This window comes from Eleutherodactylus coqui, chromosome 2 (genome assembly GCF_035609145.1).
Source record: "Eleutherodactylus coqui strain aEleCoq1 chromosome 2, aEleCoq1.hap1, whole genome shotgun sequence".
Lineage (NCBI taxonomy): Eukaryota > Metazoa > Chordata > Amphibia > Anura > Eleutherodactylidae > Eleutherodactylus > Eleutherodactylus coqui.
The window spans coordinates 271461927-271486774 of NC_089838.1; the positions used below are offsets into that span (position 1 = coordinate 271461927).

The window sequence follows — 24848 nt, forward strand, 5'->3', positions numbered from 1 at the left end:
CCATTAAAAACAGAAGCGTAGATTATGCATTTGTTTCTCACCATTTTGCTTTAATTTTATAACGGTTCCATTAAAAACTGATATATAATACTGATATGAATGGATCCTCAAGTTGCCCTTATGGCTCTGTTCACATCATAACGGAAGCAGCAGTGCTATGTTAGATCTGTTGCCCAACAGATCTCTATGACACCCACGAACCCACATTGACTTGTAATGCATGTTATGGTCCCTATGTAGTGTTTGCCATTTTGATAGTTGGAATAGTGCTACACATCACCAATGAGACTCCAATTACTGTGTCAACAGAACTTTGACTATGAACCATGTTCAGACTATGTGGGCTTTAAAGGGCCTTTTTCAATTGAAGCTGGCCCAATGACCACCTAATGGGTCCAGCTTCTAAACCAACACTTCCGCAGCAATGGTCAATTAATTGTAACACATGGATGAGTGAAGTCCAAAGGTGCAAGAGACACTCGTTAGTGTAAGTTACCAGCATTGGCTAATGAAAGGGGTCCAACGCAAGTGACCCCTCTTTATGATGTTCATTTGCCCTAATAGGATTATGAAAGACAACCCCTTTAATCCTATTTATTTCAGTTAGAGATAAAATCAGTACATGTTCCACCCTGTACACAATAAGTCAGATGATATGCACATACTGTATGTGCTGATCCATAGAAATCTCTAACACTACTTAGATGGAAAGTGACATCATATCTTTGTAAAGGAGATAAAGTAGCCCCCTTTAATTGTATAATATTTTCTATAAAAACTGTTGATGTCTCTGTAAAATGGGGATATGTTAGTTTTTTATGCTTGACAGTGCTGGTGGCAGGTTATGGAGCATGAAGAGTCATGGGGTGCATGTTTATAGAACGTTCCGCATTAATAAATAGGAGAGAAACTTTTCAGTCGAGTTTTTAAGTTGAGTGTGTGACGCAGCTACTGATAGGAACAAGATTGAGTAGGGGCAAAGGAAGTGCGATACCCACAAGAAAATAGCAGTCTACCTTGCTAAAGTTCCCAGTGGTAATAACCAGTGTAATGGCTGAAGTGACCGAGAGACGAATCGCTCTGGTATCGGGAACCAGAGAGTGAGACACATAGACTTGGCTTATTTCATCCTCTGCTTGCAATGCCCGTTCCAATTGAACAACACAAGTAAAGTTTTTGAAACACTGAAATGTGGTTCTGCAGTACGTTGACTTGATGCTCTGGCAACTGATTGACCGAATTCATTAACGGCAAGTGATCCCATCCCATCATCTGGCCTGCCGGAGGTATGTGATGTCTCTGCCTGCTATCTTTTCTGCTGGGGTTGATTGATTCTGAAACCTGGAACCCCAGGTTCATCTTTTTGATTGGCACGCACTGTTAAGAATTCTTCACATTTTTATTTTTCTTACCAACCGTATGAGCATTAAAGGGGTTTTCCAGACAGAAATGCTATTGATGACCTATCCTTAGCATTTCACCTATCCTTAAGATAGGTCATCAATAGTTGATCGGTCAGGGTCCACCACTCGGGAACCTGGTAGATCACCTGATTGGACACATGCTGACAGCGCTGCTATACAAAGGGTTCAGAGTGGAAGCCGCTGCTCCAACCCCTGTGTAGTGGCTGGCATTTGTAATTGCAGGTGCAGCTCCCATTGATTTCAATGAGACCGCAGCCGGAAGTTACAAGCACCGGTCACTACACAAGGGTCCAAGCAGCAGCTTCCGCTCTGACCCCTGTGTATAGCATCTCTGACAGCATGCTACTCATCTGATCGGCTGGGTTCCCGAGCGGGCGGACCCCAACTATTGATGACCTTTTCTGGTGATAGGTCATCAATAGTATGTGTGCCTGTAAAACCCCTTTAACATGAGCAATACATTAACTACATATTAAGCCATAAACTGATAGAGGAGACAACAGACATAATCCAGATGCCCTTCCAGTATTAAAGGAATTAAAAAGCCTCTAATAAAGTGAAAACATCTGAATGCCCAAGTGATAACAGATGCTGTTTTGTACTGTTGGGACCTTGTTGCTATTTTAATGAATGAAGGGCTAAGATCTTTTCACCTCCACATCTGCAATCAGTCACCGAGAAGAGCTTGCAGAATGTCGCTATTCAGCATTAACTGTAGCCTCTGAATGGCTGCTATATGAGAAGCGGTGAGGATCATCCTCGCAATGGAGATAAGCTCTGTTGTAATCACAGATTACGCTTCTTGTACTTTGATAACATTTGTATGATAAATAGGTTTTGATGCTGTACTGTGTATTATAAACCTTAATGTCTGGGTTCTTCAACAACGGCTACAGAGTGGATTCTTAATGTTCAAAGACTAATTACCCTTCTGCTGAAATGTTCTATGAATGGGAAGGATATGCTTGTGACATTCAAGGAGGAATTAACCATGTCATGTTTAGGAGTATACTTTATGTTGCCGCACACTACAAGTCATATTGCTTTACCTCTGGAGGATTGAGATGAAGACTTGTGATATGCAGTGTGAAGTTTTGTTCGCAAAGTCCTTCAACAGCCCTCTGATGGCCCTGCACAGCGTCCTTTTTATTGCTCGCCCACTTTTTACCTTCTCTTTTAGGCTGATGTCCACAGGTGGATTTGATTTGCGGAATCCGTGATCGGCACCCATGTGGAAGATCCGCAGTACAAACTGCTCATAGGAAAGCCTGCAGCGTCCGCACCTCCATGCACACATGTGGATTTCTTTTGCAGATTTTTTAACGCGGAAAAGAAATCCGCAGCATGCTCCATTTTACCGGGGATTATGCGCTGATGGGCTCCCTCGATCACTATGAAAGCGAGCGAATCGCAATGCATCCGCAATTCAATTGCGGATGCACTGCGGATTTGTAGGCAGATACTTCCTGGTTGCTTGGAGACCAAGTAGGGAGGTGGGGAGCAGGCAGTTACTATCGGATTGCAATTTTCTTTCCACGCGGACAATCTGCAGAGAATCCGCGTGCGTCTGCGCCGAAAAAAAAATCTGCAATCGCTGGCAAGTATTTAAAATTCATTTCTGCACTGACTCGCAGGTCTTCTGCTGAAGAAATCAGTGTGGGGAGTCCACACATATCATGGATATGAGGCCTTAGGCCCAATGTCCATGGGCAGATCGGATTCTGCAGGTCTCGGCTGCAGCAGAATCCACCTCTGCCCGCGGCCGAGGACACTGCTTACCCATCTGGGTCTTCTGTGTGCCTGTCCGCATCTACTATTTTCTTCACTGTGGATGTTTTCTATTTATCTCCCACAAAATCAGATCCGGCCGTGGACATTGGGCCTTAGGGCGCCCACCCACTGGCGTTTGCGATTTTCGTGCGTGAAAAACGCAGCGTTTTCGCGGCGTTTTTTGCCGCGTTTTCGCGGCTTTTCCATTAATTTCCATTGACTTTCATGGGTGCATTAGGAGAAAAATAAGGACACATATGCAACTGACAGTTCCTATGTTAAAAAACGCAACGCAACGCAAAAAAAAACGCCAGTGGACAGGAACACATTCAATTCTAATTGCTCTTGAGAAAAAACGCAAAACGCAAAGAAAAAAAAATCGCCAGTGGGTGGGCGCCCTTAAGTTGGTTTTCAGATGAGTGTATAAAAGCACAATCATAATGAAAAAAAAGATCATGCTGCGTTTTCGAAAAATGGCTGTAAGAAATATGGCCATGGGATTAGCCCTATAGATTCACATTAGCTTCGTATTAGGGCTCCTTCAGAAAAGCATATTTTTCTGCATTTTTGCACGCAGAAAAATCCCACATACAAAACGTGGAAAAAAAACCCATTCATTCTCATTTCTTTTTTTTTTTTGGGGGGGGGGGGGGACGCAATTATCGCATTCTTAAATACTCTTATTGTCTCTGCCCTTACAGTCCTCCCAACATTGACCTTAGAGAAGATTGCAAAAGCACACTCACAAAAAAAAATTAATGAAATCAATGAGTTCCATTATTGGCGTTTTGCGGGCGGGATTTTTCCACGTGCATAAAAACGGAAAAATATTCTCACCTAAAGTAGCCATAGCAGCGCAAAAATAGAGTTTGCCTGAAACAGCCTGAGGGCGGATTCAGACGAACGTGTTTTTCACCTGTTATGCCGGCCTCATAACAGGACAAAGCCAAACCACTAATTTCAATAGATTTCAGTGCTTTCGTTTTCACTATCAGGATTCTCTCCCGTCTGCATTGTACCCGCGAGAAGAGATAAGACATGCCAATCCTTCCCGCATGTAGTGAATACATCATGCGGGGAAGAATGGACAGAAAGGTCTCCTTGCTATTTTTTTTGAACTCCTGCGCTCTGGCACGGAGTTCGAAAAGTTGGCGAAGGACAAGAAATTTCCTTTGTTCAAGCAATCTGCGGATGACATATGCCCGTGTGAGCGAGCCCTTGGTCAGAGAGAAAGGTTTTGCACAATAACACATTGAGGGCTTTGACAGTCAAGAGTGTTACACAATACGCTCGCACCTGCGCTGTGAATGAGTATATTTTGCGCTAGTGCCTATACAAATACTGAGTGTATTGGCGCCTGCACTGCCCGTTGACGCGGGCAGGAGAATCACCTCGCCCTGATTTAAATGGCTAATTAGCCTAACTCAGTGATTATGGTTATGCACTGCGTTTAGTGACCTCTATAGAGCACTTTGGTGTGCAAACACGCATAAGATAGAGCAGGTCCTATTTTGTGGGCGCAAAAAAAAAAAGTGAGAAATAACCCGTTGAAATTAATGGGTGATATTCTCTGCGTTATAAGTGCGGGATTCTCCCACACACAAAATTGCTGTTCCACATTCATCTGTTTAAGCGCTGACAGTCTGTGCCCATACCAATTGCTTACTTGTGTTCAAAAAGGAACAAGTATGCAGGTGCCTGCAACTATGAACAGGACTACAGGAAATAGTCTTCAATATTCATGAGCTGCCGCTAGCCACACCCAATCCACCTTTAAGCCACTGATTGGCAGCTACCTCTATATGCACATTATCAAATAGCTGGAGTGTGAGGTGAGCGATTATCACTGCAAGTCATTAAAGGGGTTGTCCCGCGCAGCAAGTGGGTCTATACACTTCTGTATGGCCATATTAATGCACTTTGTAATATACATTGTGCATTAATTATGAGCCATACAGAAGTTATAAAAAGTTTTATACTTACCTGCTCCGTTGCTGGCGTCCTCGTCTCCATGGTGCCGACTAATTTTCGCCCTCCGATGGCCAAATTAGCCGCGCTTGCGCAGTCCGGGTCTTCTGCAGTCTTCTATGGAGCCGCTCGTGCAGAATGCAGGCTCCGTGTAGCTCCGCCCCGTCACGTGCCGATTCCAGCCAATCAGGAGGCTGGAATCGGCAATGGACCGCACAGAAGAGCTGCGGTCCACGGAGACAGAGGATCCCGGCGGCCATCTTCAGCGGTAAGTATTGAAGTCACCGGAGCGCGGGGATTAAGGTAAGCGCTCCGGTAAGCTTTCTTTACCTCCCTGCATCGGGGTTGTCTCGCGCCGACCGGGGGGGGGGGGTTGAAAAAAAAAAAACCCGTTTCGGCGCGGGACAACCCCTTTAATATCGATGACTACTTCCTATAGTCCTCTGTGTGACTGCTTCCGTAGTAACAAAATACAAGTTTCTCCCAAACTACTGCACAGATACACACAGCAGACATGTTACTGTAATCAGCATGACTGTCACTATTTTATGTTTCCCTCATAGAGGCCTGTAAAAAGATTGTGGCAGATACCCTTTAATTATTTTAGCCCATTTCTCTATTCCTTATCTCAGAAATGCTCTGTAAGTATTAAGTCTATACTCTTAAGCTAGTGCCTAGGTGCAAACACAACCTCAGCACCCCCTATAGCTACTATATACCTGTTTGTAGACTTCATTCACCAAAAATGAAGTCTTTTTAAATTATTTTTATTAGACATTTTCACTCTCTTTCACTCTGCTAGAGTTTTTCTTGATCTATTACTTCCTGTAACTTATATGACCCATAACCCAACAATTTCTTTACCGCTCATAGCGTTTCCTGAAATGTCAAAGAAATATTGACTAAGATACTCAGCACATACATAAATAATACTCAACCCTACATATTTCTGATCTGTAGCTCAATTTACTTTGATATTTTCCATCTCGCTTTGACCTCGCCTTCTTCCATAAAATCTTGATGCAAAGTTAGGAAGCCGCTGTATATCTCCTATCCTTAGACTGTCTTATTCTTTACTGCTTAACAACTACCAAAGCTTTAGCTATCCATAGCACATTAGCGCTACATAAGCTTTATTGGATACATTTTTTTTACTTATGATACCATCAATAACCTCTTAGGGATTGGACAAAAATATGGAAACACCGTATGAAATGCATACCTTAATTTACGTGGGATTATAAATCCTATTTGAATAAGAGATGTAGAGGCATATTTTAAGTGGGCATAATATGACACAGATGCTGCCAGGCAGAAATGAACATCAACCCGAGCAACAAGGTTCCATTGGTCAGGGGTTTGAGCCACTCTGCTGCTGTTACCAACTGGCTCCCAAAACCACCCAGAGCAGGGCAAGAGGTGAAGTAAACACACATTTGGTGGAACAACTCTCAGCTAAGCAGGTGTCAAAATGGCAGCACAGTGCTAATGGTTAAAATTAGAGATGAGCGAACGTACTCGGTAAGGGCGATTTTGCAATCGAGCACCGCGATTTTCGAGTACTTCACTACTCGGGTGAAAAGTACTCGGGTGCGCCGGGGGGCAGGGGGGGGGCGGTGGAGCGGGGGGTAGCAGTGGGGAACAAGGGGGAGCCCTCTCTCTCTCCTTCTCCCCCCCACTCCCCTCTGCAACCCCCCGCTCACCCCCGGCGCACCCGAGTACTTTTCACCCGAGTAGTGAAGTACTCAAAAATCGCAGTGCTCGATTGCGAAATCGCCCTTACCGAGTACGTTCGCTCAACTCTAGTTAAAATCCAATGCATTTTGCACAGGGTTTCCATATTTTTGTCCACCCCCTGTATGTCAAGAATTTTGCAACATCCATATGAATCTTCAAATCTTTTACCTCATCTGCAATCATCTGGAGATATGTATATTCCAAAGACTAAATTGTAAACTTATTCTGTTTGCAGATCATCCGCAAGAAACTATTGTTTTCGGTTTAGCTTTTCTTTGATGCAACATGATTGCTATCGCTATTTCCATGTGTTGTAGCCAAGTTGGATGTTTTGCCGTCTAGATCTGGCCTCTAGAGGCATGATTCTGTCCCCGAAATTAAACAGGAAGCTGCTTTATTCCCTATTTTATTGACTATTTAGGTACTACGGTACTCCCTGGACCAGTTTGGGGCCATCACACAGTCTGAAAGGGGAGGACGCCTCCTAGACACCCCAATGGGGCTGGTGGCAATGACCCTATAGGTTGTGAACTCTGAATCTGAGCATTATGTGATATGCTGCAGATGCTGGACTGCTGTGTGCAATAAATACTGTCAGGTGCCAGTTTAAAAGAAGCCTTGTCACTACAGCATCTGTCTACATGTGTGGTCCCCATTCCCAGTCTGAAAGGTCGTTGATCTGCAGGCGAGGAACACCACTTTCCACAATAGATTATATATATATATATATATATATATATATATATATATATTACACACACACATTATATCCATCCTTTTACATCATATGCGGTATGCTGCGGTAGTTATATTTGAAGCTGAAGTCTTCTCTCTACTAGTTCTCACTTTCCCGAAAATCATACTTTGCCAGCGTCAAGGACAGAAATCTAATTTCTTAAATTCTAAGAAACAATTCTTTTTCCCTTGAGGAAAGGTGAATTTGAAAGTAGAAGCCTGACTTGTTATCTGTGTGATCCATTTTTATGACAGAGCAAATGTTTTAATGCATTGGTCATCTGAATTATTCAAATACTTTCTGGCCAAAGACTGACATCCGTGATGAACAACGTGTGGGACGTCAGTGGCAATAATATATTTCAGTACAAGTCATTGCAAATCACTGAGATGCTCTGTGTCAGTGACTTTGTTGATGGAGGAATATGGGGTTCATCGTTAAACAGAATGCATTAATGAATATGTGGGAACTATGCGGATCCATTCTCTTAAAGAGACAATTCAGGCACCATCACAGTGCTTATGACAGGCCCTAAATATGATTTAAGGGGGTTGTCTCAATAGACAGCATGTCATAGCATGATTCCTAAAGTTCTGGATCATCATATCGAACAGAGGGACCATTTCTATGACATCTATATGAGACAACCCCTTTGATATAAGATATTGAATGCAGAATCTTTCTCCATCCATTTGGATGTTAGGAACAGATGTGGTCTTGCTAGGGCAATCATGGGACATGGCATGATTTTTTTTCCAGATTCATATGGAATCCAACATATTTCTGGCTTTCTTTAGCTCAATGCTCCAATATTTATTAATGGTGCTCAGATATGGTCATATCGATGACCTAACTATCCAATAGCCTTGCTGCCTTTTCCTTCAACATCTAAAAACACAACTAACATACGCCATATGAACTTTTTTTCCATTACTGCAAATTTTATTTGATGGTATTCATGTTATTAATATAGTACTAATGTGGTTGCTGTAAACTGAGCTCAGAAATCAATCAACCTCTATTGCTATAGTGTGGAAACGGAGTCTTTATTGGGGATATGGAGACTGCAGGTGCAAAGTTTAACTACTCAGCTTCATATGGACATTTTGTGGCTCTGAGCAGCAGTATATGGGCAAAGCATGGTACTATATAGGTACTAGTGGTTCAAGAGCCACATGTAGCTTGCATCCCCATATTGTGTGGTTCGCCATACGTATGGACTGCAATAGGTTTTCCAACACTGACAATGTTGTAAACATATTCTGACTTTTAAACATTGCCATTTTGAATATGTCAAAATTTTACTATGACGGGCTCCAAAACAAAACAAAACTCCGGGGACCATTGCTCTACTGGGCTTTTAATGGACCAAGGACATCTGAGACTGAGAACCAAGTGTGGTCTTCTGACCAAATCCTTTCAGTCCATAGGATGGTGCAGACCCCAGGACAAATGTGGCCCTAGCACCATAGTTGTGACCATAGGACCTTGTAGCGTAGGACAATGATTTTTTTCCATTGTATTCATATTGAATCCAGTAGAAAAAAAGCTTATGAAAGTCTATATACAGTAAGATCACATAGAAGTCAATGGGTTACGCATATTGGTTCTGTATACATTGAGATTGTATGAGCCGTAATAATGTAGTGCATGATGGTTCCTTGTATTACTTAATTTCATATCAGACAATGTAACTGTACTTTTTGATAAAAATCCATTGATAATGTCCACTGTAGCTTTGCAAGACTTGTGTTGCTTACCTTGAATGCACAATCCGTCCGTACAGTTTTCAGACTCTTGCCTCATCCCGTCACACGGCTTTACTCCATTAGTGGCAGCGGGTATTGTGCACTCCCTTTCACGCTGGTGTTCACACTCTGGGCTACAGGCTGACCACTCACCCCACTCCTTCCATTGGCCTTCTACTAGAAAAGGAGAGGAAGAAGGAAATTAATATATGTATAACCTCACCACCCGTCTATTTAATGCAGTTCGCTTTTAATCAGAACTTTACAATACTTGTATTTGTAACTTCTAAGAGTCCTATAAGTGGTTTTAACGTGTTGTTTTTTATTGTTTTACTTCTTAAAAGTCAATATTGTTGCCACCTCTTGCCAGGCTGTGCTATCATTGCAATATTTAGTAGAAGCAGACAGCGGAGAGGAAAAGATCAATATATGAGCAGTAAGGGGAAGTTCAACAACTACACAGGGATCATCGTGTCTCTTGATATATAGATATCTATATATCTATAGAGAGAGAGAGAGAGAGAGAGAGAGAGAGAGAGAGAGAGAGAGAGAGATTCAGAGTTCCGATGAACATACACTTTCTCAACTACGATGTTCCGCCCCTCCACATATCTATATTTCAAGACATTTATGTTATTCTTCTATTGTACTGAAGCAAATGTTATCTTAGTAATTATTACCAGAGTGTTTACTAGAGATGAGCATTGCCCTTAGCGAGTACCTGCCCGCTCGGGAGCAAAGATACGGCTGCCCGCGGTGGGTGGGGAGCTGCAGGGGAGAGCGGGGGAGAACGGAGGAGAGATCTCTCTCCCTCCCCCCCCCCCCCCCCCCCCGCTTCCCCCTGCTGACTGCCGCAACTCACCTGTCACCCGTGCCGGCAGCCGAACCTTTTCTCCCGAGCGAGGAGATACTCGCTAAGGACAATGCTTGATCGAGCAATCGTCCTTAGCGAGTATGCTCGCTCATCTCTAGTGTTTACACATTGGGAAGCTTTAGCAAAATTACTACAGTTGCCTATAGGTACCAATTCTATAAAATAACGTATTGTATACATTAAAAACATTCATTAACACACATACAGACCAGCTCTTAAGGTGTCTATGCACCTTTAATAACTGTCAGTCAAATACGCATTCGGCTGACAGCTCTTTCTTCCAAGTCCTCCATACACATGTATAGTGATGAGCAAAATTTTGAAAAGTTTGGTTCAACTAGTTTGATGAATTTCGTCAAAAAGTTTGATTCAGTTCCAATTAATGTTAACCAAATCGGAAATTCACTAGTAAACCTAACATTGGCATGTAACACCATCTCACTATCTGTTTTTAAAGCAAAGTTAATTTTTAAAGCTGTTTTTAAAGCAAAGTTAATGAAGAAAAAGAAGAAAATACAAAGAAAAAGAAGAACTAGAAGAAAAAAAGATGGCAAAAGAAGAAAAAAAGAGGTTGAGGAAGGTAAAAGAAAGGAAATGAAGAAGAAGGAAAAGGAAGGGAAAATAAGAAGGAGGAAATAAAGACAGTAAAAGAAGAATTAGTAGAAGGAAATAAATTCTTCTTCTTCCTAGTTTTTCCTAAGAAGAAGAATTAAGCATTATTATTATTTTGAAGGGTTCAGCCGAACCAAACTTTTGTAAAGATTGCCGTTTCACTTCACTCAACCCTACACATGAATGCTCGGTTTAGCCAAGCACTCATGTGTTTTCCTTTTTTTCCCCAACATCATCTCTCAGGGGAGAGTAAGAAGGTCCCTGTACACTTACAAAAGTTGGCTGCCCCTCTCAAAATTGGTTGGTTCAGATGACTTTTCCCTGGTGTGTATGAGGAGCTTAAATGGTAAAGATCCTATTTTGGACATAAAACTAAAGTAAATCTGACTGGTCTCAGTCTTTTTATTTAAGAATACAGAATCCATTGCAGCCAGTCACTTCACTAAGACGTTGACCTTAAGAACTAAACAGACACTACATTGTTGATGACTAAATTGCATAGAATAATTACCATGTGTGCTAAGTATAAAATATTCTCATACTACCTTAGTAGTTCATCGTTATAGGAAAGTAGGTAATAGGTGATGACAGTGACAGCATGACAGGAACAACCCACGCTTCACTGACTATGTCTTTCTCCAGGTTACATGATTATCATCAACTGCATTGAAGATCAGTCCATAAAAATCATTTTTGGGACAGGTGACAGCAAATCATAGCAGTACAAACAACAGAGCTCATTATCTGGTGCAAATAATATGGCTTTCCAAGTTGGAGCTACTCTATTTAATGTATGTGACACTAAACTCGATAACGGCCATCTCTGGCTAATTTCTTTATTCCATGAAACCAAGAAAAAAATGATAGAAATATTCTGATAATATATGAGGTCCCCATAAACGTCCAGAACAAATAAATCCTGGTACTGATTTTAATGGAGAAATGACTTTGCATGCAATGCCACTACTTAAAGTCCACAGGAATCTCTCACGGATATGACATGTCTAGAACTACAATATTCAGTTCACACCAGAATATCTAAGATGTATCCACAGAGAGTTTACTGTTTTTATAGTATGCTGCCCTCCAGAGGCGTAACTTGAAGCTTCTGGGTCCCGGTGCAAAATCTGTAACAGGGCCCCCAACTATAATACTTTTTTCATAGTACTAGGCTCCCAATATGTAGAAGAGAGGCCTTATGGGTCCCCTAGGGCTCCTGGGCCCGAGTGCAACCGCATCCCCTGCACCCCCTATAGTTACGCCCCTGCTGCCATCATTTTGTAGCAATATTTTGTATTTTTGTCTCCATAGCAGAATATATGCTGATGTTCATTGGCTGCAGGAGAGCCCATCATTGGACAGACACAGGAAGCAGATGGTCTGCTAGGTTGAAGTAAGGAAAGAATATGTTTGGCTACTGGTTAGTGTCCCCTACTAGGTCTTCCGGCATGGCCCTGGTACAAGTGCCGGAACCTGGCTACCAAGTAGACTTGAGAGAGTAGCTTTGTTGGGGAATCCCCTGTATATGTGGAGATGCTTGTACTATATGCATCAGGAGTATGTGCTGAACCATGTTCTGCTTCATCCTAACTTGTTCAAGTCCTCATTCAATGGTGGAAACCGTCTTCTACCTCCGCTTTAAACTCTATAAAGACATTTGGACCTTAGGGACTTACTCAATAATTGAGGTGACTAGTAAGGAGAACTATATGTAAATGTTTAAATCAGACTGCTACTCTTGCTAAACAAGGACTCTTGTTTCCAACTGTTGAAGCTGCTAACCTCCAAATATTCGGACCAGTTATCTAATGGAACTGTGTTGCCTCCAATTCTGTATTTACTGCTCACTGTAAACTTCTCTCTGCTCCCATGATGGTGTGTGTAATAGAGCGTATTGCTACCACTTTGGCCTTGGCAGTAAAGCTTGTAAGGTTATACCCAAGCCAGCTCCCTGACAGGATAGGAGCCTCTCTCCGCAGCTAGTAGATCCCTCCAATAGACAAGTTGTCAGCCAGGGTGAACGCAGGCCCCAAACTCTGGACTTTAGGGAGTTCATTGATGGCTCTCCAGCGTGCTGTGTTACATATATACAGTATTCTACTAGGCCATATACATTTATAGTGGAAAATACCCAACCAGACCTTTCTTTAAAAAGTAACTTCTAAATGACTTAACTTGTAATACAGTTGCAATCAAAATTTTTTAACTAATTATTCAATTCAAAATTAAGGTTATCTGCCAAAAACAAACATATAAGACCAATTTAAAATGCTGCATTTAATATATCATGTGGTTTCTTCGAATTCAACACAAAATGGCACTTTTAATAACTAATGCAGTCTCAGAATTATTACACTTCTTCATTACAAGCATCTTTAATATTCAGTAGACCACCTTTTTGCTGTTATGATCTGCCGCAAATGTCCTGAATACCAGACACAGGCTTCTGATAGCTTTCCTGAGGAATTGTAGCCCATTCCTCGTGGATAATGGCCTCCAGTTCACTAATATTCTTGGTTTTACATGCCGCAACCACCTTCTTCAAATCCCACCAAAGATTATCCATGGTTTTCAAGCCCGACAACTGTGACAACAATTACCGAATCTTCCAGGACTTATTCTGAAACCAAGCCGTGGTGGACTTTGAGGCATGCTTGGGATCATTCATCTGTTGGAAGGTCCAATGACACCCAAGCTTCAACTTCCTCACAGAAGACGCAACATTTTCTCCTATCATTTCCTGCTACTTGATTCAACTTGCCCTCCACATGCTGCAGGTTTTTCAGAGTTAGGGGAAACAAAGCAGCCCCAGAGTATCACCGAGCCACCGCCGGGCTGTAGACAGGGTGTTCTGTTCAACGTATGTTTCATGGCATCCCTGGATTTAAGCTAAATATTCACATGTTGAAATGGCTTATCAGGAAAGTCTAAATTAGGAAAAGTCCTTAAAATAGAAAATATAATGTATTAACATGTTGAAGCGAGGATTCCTGCCGGTCTACACCTAAAGTGTCTACTGAATTACAGCTTTAGATATCTGTGGTATAGCACCATTGCTATGAGACTTCTTGGTCTGATACTCAGCTGCTTTGGATTGAAGCCATTGTAAGGAATTCCAAAGTGCTGTATCAGTATCTTTCTCGATGACATATTTGTTTATAATTGTTTCCAGCCATCAACTATTTCCTATTCAATCTGTAATCTGCAGTTAACAAGCTAACATGTTGAACCAGCTGAGGTTTGACTTTCTAGCTTTTACTGCTTGCATTATTGTTTGCTAATGTTGTCTTATCGCTTAAAAAAGTCCCTGAAAAGCATTTGCCCTGAGAACAAAGCAGAGAGGTAATGACCTGTAATAGGATACAAGCCGTAGCCATTACATATGGTGCTCCATCATTTATTCTTACTGTGCTTCCGTAACCAGTGACATACCCTGTTTATTTATTGCATATACTGTCTGCTATATAGATGTGGGAAATGTTCAAGTGGTCTTCCAACTGTGATTTTCATTCTTTAAAATATAAATTCCTATATTCTATACAGACTAGAGATGAGCGAGCACCAAAATGCTTGAGTGCTCGTTACTCGAGTGGAACTTTCAGTGATGCTCGAGAGTTCGTTTCAAGTAACGAAACCCATTGAAGTCAATGGGCGACTCGAGCATTTTTGTATATCGCCGATGCTCGCTAAGGTTTTCATTTGTGAAAACCTGGGAAATTCAAGAAAGTGATGGGAACAACACAGAAACGGATAGGGCAGGCGAAGGGCTACATGTTGGGCTGCATCTCAAGTTCCCAGGTCCCACTATTAAGCCACAATAGTGGCAAGAGTGAGACCCCCCACCCTCCCGCACTGTCAGCGTAAAGATCGTTCTCCTCTGCCACAGCTGTAACAGCTATGGAAGAGAAGAACGATGTTAGCCCATTGAATTCAATGGAGCCGGCAATACAGCCGACTCCATAGAAAGCAATGGGCTGCCGGCGATCGCGGGATGAATTGTCGGGAAGGGCTTAAATATATAAGCCCTTCCCTGCAATTCATTCAGCTGAGAGCTGTCCCTGAGCCAATCAGAGGCAGCACTCACTCACACATTCATGAATTCATGAATGGGTGTGAGTGAGACCTGCCTCTGATTGGCTCAGCGCTGAGCCAATCAGGGGCAGGTCTGACTCACACCCCCTTCACACCCACTGCAGGCCGGCCGAGCTGAACTCCGTCTGCCGGGACAAGGTGAGTATATATATTTTTTTTATTTTTACACATTTCTGGATGAATTGCAGGGAAGGGCTTATATATTTAAGCCCTTCCTGACAATTCATCCTGCGATCGCCAGCAGCCCATTGCTTTCAATGGAGCCGGCTGTATTGCCAGCTCCATTGAATTCAATGGGCTAACATCGTTCTGTCGGGACAAGGGGAGTATATATTTTTTTTATTTTTACACATTTCTGGATGAATTGCAGGGAAGGGCTTATATATTTAAGCCCTTCCCGACAATTCATCCTGCGATTGCCGGCAGCCCATTGCTTTCAATGGAGCCGGCTGTATTGCCGGTTCCATTGAATTCAATGGGCTAAAATCGTTCTGCCGGGACAAGGTGAGTATATATTTTTTTTATTTTTACACATTTCTGGATGAATTGCAGGGAAGGACTTATATATTTAAGCCCTTCCCGACAATTCATCCCGCGATCGCCGGCAGCCCATTGCTTTCTATGGAGCCAGCTGTATTGCCGGCTCCATTGAATTCAATGGTCAGTGCTCGTTTAATCGAGATGAGTACCACGTGGTGCTCATCTCGAGTAACGAGCATCTCGAGCACCCTAATACTCGAACGAGCATCAAGCTCGGACGAGTATGCTCGCTCATCTCTAATACTGACCATTTAATCATTCCAATATTAAGTAGCACTGGGGACAGGTTGGTACACTTACTTGCTCCTTGAAGGAGAGTGGCAAACTGGTTGGATGAATGGAGACATTTTTGGGAGTTAGAGGCCCAGCTGAAAGATTACCATCATCTCTCAGTATGCATAAGTGTGAGCTTGTGCCAGCAGAGACTCATGGCATACTGAGTGGCCATACTGATTCACTAGATGTTCTAGTTATAAAGTGGGCCTTAGGAAAAGTTGCAGTAGCCCAGAGGCATCGTGGATAACTCCAGAAACCCCCAGACTCCATTAGTGAAGCTAGAGAACTCTTTAATAACATAGGCAACTAGGACTAATAAGAACATATGTCCGTTCTCTTATGTATTCGGGTGTGGAACCACTGTGTCATTACTCCGAGTAGGGACAGCACCCAGCAGGACTGACAGCCAACCAAGAGACCGGATGCTCACTCCTTGCCACAAAGCTTGGTACGAGGCAGGAACTGGAACTGAGCTAGCACTGAGCTGGTAAGGGCTAATGTAGGGGGTAATGAGAGGTAAAGGGGTAGTCGCTGCCTAACAGAGAGGAGTGATTGTCCCGACAAGAATGGCCCGAGCTGGAACTTGGTTGCTGTATAACCCTGTCAAGGCTCTAACCGTAGCAGGACGTACCAAGCAGAAACAGGAAGTGAGGATGTGAGCAGGAACAGAAGATCAGGATAAAGCACAAGTAGCTTACAGCTACAGCAGACTTGAGATCAGTAGTCACAGAGATACTGCAGGAGCAGCAGCAGCCACAAGCCATCATAGGAGTACAACAAGAACCCGCAAGCACTGGATAACAGCTCTGAGGTACATATATAATTGAGTGATTGGCAAACAGCCTCCAGCTGGGTGGAGAAGTCAGGAACTCCAGAGATGCTAGAGCAAAATAAATACAAACTCAGATAACAGACAGGGCAAAGCAGCAGACCTGTCTGCTATACCTAACATGTTCACAGGCCACAAACAATCAGGGAGTCCTTACTCATTGGCCGGGTACAATACAAGGTCAATTCCCCATTTACCGGGAGTTGTAAGTAAAAGTCCAATTTTCACCTGTGCAACAATCAGTTTTACTGAAACAGTCCCTAGCCCAGGTACCGCGTCTATACTACAAGTCCTTTTCCCAGTTTTGTGGGCTTTCAGCAGTCCCTATAAAACTCAAAAGCTTTCTGGGTGACTGGGTGTTACAGTACTAGTAGTGTGCACAGGTATGCACAGTGTGGGACTACCTGACTCTCACCCACACCAATGTCCCTTCCTAGAGGTAGCCCCAAAGGTGGACAGGTCCAGGCCGCCAGCACTGACCCTACGCTGGTGAGTGGCAGAACAGGAAGGAACCACCATACCAACACAGAGGACAACTTATTAGCACTGACAGGCTAGGCAGATGGAATTACCAACACGACAGGAAAACCACAGGACCAAGGCAGAGCTGGACCGAGCCAAGGTAACCTCCACAGAAGCAGGACAGAAGTAGAACATACAGGGAATGGACCAAGGTACCAGAGCCAGGCACTCAGCAGGTCTGAGCAGCAGGACTGCTCAGGGATCACTGGAGAATAATTGGCAACTCCCAAGCAGCAAGAGCTGGCTCTTATAGGGAGAAGCTGATTGGCAGACAAACATGTCAATCACCAGCACACCTCTCAGACCCTAGCAGGGTATTTAACCAAGACTAGGAAGCACAGGAGCTGTTAACCCTGGCTTGTCTGGACAGAGCTTACAGAAACAAGGTGTGCTGGCAAATAATTAACTATGTGCTGACTAAACGTGACACTGGGTTTATGTTCGTCCTCTAGCAAATATATCTCTGCGCACACACATTTTTCAGGAGATACTCCAAACACGTCTTCTCATCACAGCGCTCTACCCACTTTGCTCACGTTCTAGTTTCAAGTCAGTAATTTCCTGCTTAGGCTGCTTTCACACGGCCGAACATCTCACATGAGATTTGTGCATTGCAAGACACACAAATCTTGCACAAATACGAACCCCATTATTTTGAATGGAGTCGCATAAATGAGCGATGTGGTGTGGGAAAAAATTGCGGCATGTCTTATCAGGCTACTTGGAATTCTGTAGCCAATGACAGCATTCAGTGATCAGGCTGAGTGCTGTTATTGGCTGCTACAGCAGGTTTACGGGACATCACCACTGACTATAAACAGACAGTAGAGACTGGAGTTTGCAGGGGGATGAGTTAGGGACTGGGGAGAGGTAAGTAACCTCTGATTTTCTTATTTTAAGACATTGAGGACTAGGTGACAGAGGTTCTCATAACTTGGACAACCCCTTTAAGTTTACAGTTAATTAAAATCCCCAATCCCTTTCCCATGTCAGATTTGCATACTCATCCTGGTCTTTATCCAATAAGCTTCTCCATAAGATATGGAAAAAAAAACAATGTAAAAATGCAAACCATTTAAAAAAGCCACCAAAAGACCTTTATAATGCAATGTAATAAAAAACACGTTCAATTCATGATGTTTTTGCAAGTGAAGAACAAAACACTGAAAGAAAATGTGTGTTTGAAGGAGAATGAACTGCTCCTGCTTTGACCCTATCTAGACTTATGACTAAGATTCAGTTTTCCCTTTGGCGATGTATCTGTCATTACATTTTGTACTTGTTGGTTGACTCTCTTTTTAACCTCAATTACTCTTTCAATTTCTCTAATGATGCAAAACTAGTGAAAGGAGTTCTGTTTGCTTAATGGCCACTCGAAAGCTGATGATCAATTGGCAGTAGCGTGATTAGAAGCTAGTGGACCACAATGCAAATGCAACAGGCGCCTCACCCACCATGTGCCAATTTTATACTGATGTTCTTAAGTAGCAGAGGGTCATTTCGTTCTCCTCAGAAACCAGGGCCACACTGCGACTGTTACCTCTGCATCATTTGTAGGTACGCCTTTGTCCGTTGGTTTGAAAAGAGCTACTTTTTGCCTTTTCAGCCACTCTAAAAATATAAGCCCTTTCCCAAAAATCATCCCAAACATGTGTAAAAAATATATATACTTACCTGTCTGCCACTGCCGGAGCTTGGCGCGACCTCCCGCTGGGTTTCCCAGCTCTGTATCGAAGATCTTTCAGCTAGCAGGGATTTAAAATCCCTGCTTCCTGAAAGTGCTGCATATGATTGGTTGAGCATTCAGCCAATCACAGGCATCGCTCGGCTATTCATTGAATGACAGCTGAATGCTGCTTATCATTGGTCACAGCGCTCAGCCAATCACAAGCAGCGTTCAGCTGTCATTCAATGAATGGCTGAGTGCTGCCTGTGATTGGCTGAATGCTCAGCCAATCAGACACAGCACTTTCAGGAAGCAGGGATTTTAAATCCCCTCTGGCTGAAAGATCTTCAGTACAGAGCCAGGGAGCCAAGCTAGGAAAGATTTTCAGGGAAGGACTTATATTTCTAGCACTTTCCTAAAAATCACTGCTGGAGTTGCCTGCACCCCATTACTTTCAATGGGGCTGGCGGCTGTAGCATCATATCTTTTAAACTATTTTTTATTTTTATTTATCCATATAGAGGGACTATGTGATAGTACATTATTTAATATTGTTTTTTTTTTTTTGTTTTTTTTTGAGTCTACAAATGTTTATAATTATATTATGATAGATAAAATGGAAGGGAATTTTTGTATATAATAGAGATAATGATCTACTGATAATTATGATATGTTGTTTAATATATAACTTTACAGAATAAGACTATTTTTTGACCATGTGATTTGGTTTTAATAGAGATTATAGCAGTTGTGAATAGGTTTGTTTTATGAATGAAATAGATGACGTGTTCATCATCACGTGGATTGTATGTTGTATCACTCCACGTGGTTTCAAGATGGCGCCGGGACGCGGCGTTTATCCGAGTCGGGTGTAGTGAGTAAAAGATTGATTTATTTATGTATATAAAGGTGTGTATTTGATTGTGTATGTAATGCTTGAGAAAGACGGCTGTGTACCGTTGAAACGTGTTGCAATAAAAGTTATTTAATTTATATAACGGAGTATCCTGGTCCCGTGAGCGCGGGGGTCTTTTTCTTTATACTGATTTGGATGTCGGAAGCCTGAAGGCTTTACACCCCGGGACGTCTCTCCTGCAGACACAGGATTGAAGACCAGGATCTTTTTGAAGGCAAACGTGGATATCGGGTGCCGGTGGCTCCTTTGATTAGGAGCGCACTGTGCACCAGGTGAGTTGTTACTCACCATTCTTTACATTTACCTATCTTTTTATATATTTTGAGGCGCTGAGATTTTATATCTTTTAAACTATATTATTTTTTAAAACATTACACTCCAAAGTTCAGAAAGGATCATTGAATGTACATTGTTAATAAAAAAGTGATATTTTTTAACCCGTAAATAACTAAAAAATGCGTTGCTTAAGTGGTTAAAACAATAGACTGTCCTCTATATCATCCCTACAACTTAAAGATACTCTGTCACCATCTTTTTGCACCACTCTTTGAGAGCAGCAATGTAGTGACAGTCACACTGATTACAATGATATGTCTGCTGTGTATATCTGTGCAGTAGTTTTGGAGAAACTTACATTTTATCAGTGGCTGCACATGCACAGAGGACTACTCAAGGTAATCCTGGATATGCATGAGCTGCAGACTAGCTACACCCACCCTGCCCTCCAGTCAACGATTGACAGTTCTCTGCTTATTGTGGTACATAGAGAGAGAGCTACCAATCATTGGCTGGAGAGCAGGGTGGGTGTGGCCAGCCTGCAGCTCATTAATATGCAGGACTAGTTTTTTCTCTGGCTGTTACTAATAAAATGTTATTTACTTTCAAACTAGTGCACAAATATACACAGCAAACAGATCACTGTAATCAGTGTTACATGAACTACTTTATGCTGTTCTCAATAAGGACCGGTGGCTGATCCCCTTTAAGAAGATGTGCTTAATACTGCATTGGAGAATGGCATTTTTGTTCTATTGGATTCCATATGAATCAGAACAAAAGGAAACCTCCTTATGAAATCAGCTTCACATGGCAGTATGGTATACATCTAATAATAAGGAAACACCAGTGTCCAGGATATCAGATGCACTTACAAATAGGTACGTTTTATTAATTTATCAAAGTTTCCAAATAGTAGCAATGTTTTGGACTTTTGTCCTTCTTCAGGCTAATAGATGAGAAATATAACTGCAGATAACAAGGATCATTCATCCACAGAGAGAACAGAAGAGTCAAAGCAACTGACATGCGGAGAAAAACCTGCATGATGCATGTGCCCAGCTTGAGATGAGAAAACCCATGCAACTCCTTCTTATTGGATGTGCACTGGGGTGACTCCAAGACAGTAGGGGTCCAAAATCGCACACAGCATCTTATTATTTCCAGACAGACGGAAAGTCCTAAACCTGATGGTGGTCCAATATGACCTATAGGCTTCTATGGGCGCTCTTTTGCCATTCCTTGCAACTTGTGAATGCATGAGGACTTACTAGGATCAGCCAGTAACAATAATATTCATGAAGGAGTCAGTGACTGCTGATCACCTCAATCACTTGTGCCTAAAAGCTTAGCTTTAGGGCTCCTTCACACTGGCAATTGCGATATCACCACAAGAAAATCGCTGTTTTGTTCTGGCGATTTTTGAGCGGCGGCGATGCTTTTTCTAGTGAAAAATCACTTATTGGGTTGCTGCAATTTTATTGTTCATGCGTTGCGATCAAAAGGAGGCTCCATTGGGAAACATGGGCTAGAAAAAAAACCATAGAAATATAGGACATACTGCGCTTTTTTTATAGCCACATCGCATTAGTGAAAACATCGCAAATGGGAATGAAACCATGGAAAATCATTGGTTTCATAGTCCTGCGTTTTCACTCCCTCTCGCATCGCTAAAAAAAATCGCCCAATTTTATCGCAAGTGTGAAGGCCCCCTTAATAAGTCATTGTACAGGTGGCCATAAGTATTTTCCCTGGTGATAGATACCATTAATTTGTCCACGGCGAGGACTTAAACACATGGACGTGTTTTTGTCAGGTTGACAATCACAGTCACATAATGGGACAAAACATAACTATTGATTTCAATGGTTTCATTTTCACTACTGGGATTCTTGCCTGCTGCGGGCGAGAAAAGATAGAACTTGCTCTATCTTTCCCGCATGTAGCATTAACTGTGTGTGGGAAAAATAGGGCAGGACTAGAGATGAGCGAACGTACTCGGTAAGGCCGATTTCGCAATCGAGCACCGCGATTTTCGAGTACTTCACTACTCGAGTGAAAAGTACTCGGGGGCGCTGTGGGTGAGCGGGGGGTTGCAGAGGGGAGTGGGGGGGAGAGGGAGAGAGAGAGAGCTCCCACCTGTTCCGCGCTGCTACCCCCCGCTCCACCACACCACGCCACGCCCCACAGCGCCCCCGAGTGCGTTCGCTCATCTCTAGGCATGACCTATCTTCCCGCATTTTTTCAAAGTCCTGCACTATGGCGCCGAGTTTGAATGGCCAGAGCAAAAAATAAAATCATGTGCAACTATATTCCATAGGGACAAGTGTGGTTGTGCATGTGGCTGTGTGAAACCGCCCTTACTGTATATAGTTAGCCAAGCTACTCGGATACAAAAAAAAGACAGTCTACAAGTAATGGGGTCACTCACCTGGACACTGTGAGGTGCAGCTAACTTTCTGCATAGAAGTCCCTACGCAGAAGGTGCCACCATTGAGAGGTGTTGGGTTAGTGCAGGTCCTGGAACGCTTCTGGACTCCACGGCCACAGCTCACGCTACATGTTGACCACTCTAGCCACGACGACCACCCTCCGTTCACTAGAAATAAGAAACGTAAATCATATACACTGGATTGCAACAAATATATAGTAAAAAAAACAGGTTGCTGTTTAGTTAAACATATTTCACAGCCCATCAATCCAATGACTCCTCGGAAACTTCAATGACCTCTCCTATTGTTATATAAAATGTTGACATTTCCCTGAGAAAGAAGCTTGTGGAAGGAGTCCGTCTCACTGTAGTATTCGGAATAAATATTCTTTTCTCAAGACTTATTTATTTTTAAGGCTTTAGTCAGACTCTTTTACTACCCAATTTCCTTGACAGCTATTTTCTTCACAAGTATCCTGACATTTCTGCTACAAGAAACGCATATTTCAGCCACAATCAATAGTTTCAGCCAGTGAACTTTTCATTTGGTCCTTCTTGGCTACAAGCTTACAGCATGCTGAGGGCTGACTGACAGGGGTAACCTGCCGGGAATTCCAAGGTTAGCACCTCAATACTTGTTTATAGAGAAGTCACTACAGCAGAACTACCACTCACAGCGAAAGGAAGAGTCTGTTCAGCTTCGGAGACTCTTGTGGTGCATAGAGCGCTCACAGGCATGGACCCAACTGATATTTTATTATCATTATGAACATACAGGGTGTCCACAGTAATACCTATCCAGGGACGAAAGAGAGCTTTCCAACATTGCAGGAGGGTATGTGTGTGGAGCTGCTTGTTCCAGCGCTAAAACCACCGAAGAGACCAATTTTTTAGACAAATTAGCATAACAAACTAACAATTTCTGACTGTAAAGAATAAAGACAGATGAAGAACTTGATACCAAAAAGTTAGTTTTATTATCTTACAGAAAATATTCCAAATGACCACCATCAACGGCTATATAAAGATGAGCGTGGTGAATGGACGGGAGGTGTGCAAATATGTAAGGGGGAGCGTGAAACACTGCACGAAATGCGAAGAAAAGAACACATCTGGACCCTATTTGACTAATTAGCCTTTTAATCAATGAAAAGGGTTGGTCACGTGTGTTTGTGAACTGGACCTGCATGCGCAAAAAGTACAGTAATATGCGCAGACACGTGTGCAAATGTACCTCATCCTATCTCGTTCATGCGCAAATAAGTTGCACTGCGGTGAGCGTATTTGCTCATACAGCCGTCTTAATAAGCCCTTATACTCACCCGGTCTCCTGGTCCTGCAGTGTCACCCTGCGATGTTAGCATGCGCACAGTGTGACTCTTTTCAGATGGCTATGCGCACTCATTCCCATAGAGATGAATAGGAATGCATGCACACAGCCTTCTTAAGAGAATCACACTAGCTGTGCATGCAATGACTGCGAGGGGACACCGCAGGAACAGGCGAGTATGAGACCCAGCGTCCCAGAAGCCCCATCACCTAAACTATAAGATCTATAGCTTAGTTTATGATGCTTATAGTTGACGACAGGTTCCCTTTAAGCTGACCCTGCAGAAAGAAAACCAGAAGGGTCATGTCTGTGGAATGTGGTGGCCAAGGAACAGGGTCATGTCCACAGAAATACCCATCCAAGGGCAGAAGAGATCTTTCCTTTTTATTTCACTATTGTGGCAATTCATTTCTGGCAACTTTAATTGCCACCAATGAATAAATGCGTTCTTATGCTAATTTATCTTAAAATTGATTCACTTTGGTTATTTTAGCACTGAAACAAGCAGCTCCATGCAAATATCCACCTAAGACCACTTTCGCATGAGCAAATTTCATATTTCAAGCAAGTTTGCCAGTCCGCACGCAGGTCTACTAACCAGAACTCACAGTATCATACCATCGATCCCTATGATACCGTGAGTTCATGTCAAGTTAGTAGATCCATGGCTGCCCTGGAACATTCATCCGTAATATACCCACCCTGTATGTGAGTTGAGTTTTTACTGTGGACGGAATACATAAGCATGGGGTGGTAGTGGGCAGCACCATAAAACAGTGGGGCCATGCGGTAGCACTATAAGACAATAAGGCCAAGGATCAAGCTGGACTATAAGCCAGTGGGGCCATAGAGAGAACACTATAAGCAAAAAAAAGCCAAAGAGGGGGCATGGTAAGCAAGTGGGGCCACAGAGTTGAGTATTATAAGCATACAGGGCCACAGAAGGGGCAGTATAAGCAGGCGGGGGTACAAAGGGAGAATTATAAGCAATTGGGGCTAGAGATGGAGCACTAGAAGCACATTGGGCCATAGAGGGTGTATTTTTACTTTGATGGAGTACAGAGGAAGTACTATGAGAGGAGAGTAACAGCACGATGGGGA

At 42.8% G+C, this 24848-nt stretch overlaps 1 protein-coding gene across 1 annotated transcript in view; it reads right to left on the bottom strand.

The window, feature by feature from the left end:
- Positions 1-24848, bottom strand: part of UNC5D (unc-5 netrin receptor D) — a gene marked incomplete at its 3' end in the record, with an annotated part of 671255 nt that overhangs the window by 159690 nt on the left and 486717 nt on the right. Inside the window, exons 6-7 of the mRNA XM_066589399.1 lie at positions 22418-22585; positions 9396-9560 (exon numbers count right to left, since the gene is read on the bottom strand). Coding sequence (XP_066445496.1) covers positions 9396-9560; positions 22418-22585 — 333 coding nt within the window. The remainder of the gene's footprint in view (positions 1-9395; positions 9561-22417; positions 22586-24848) is intronic.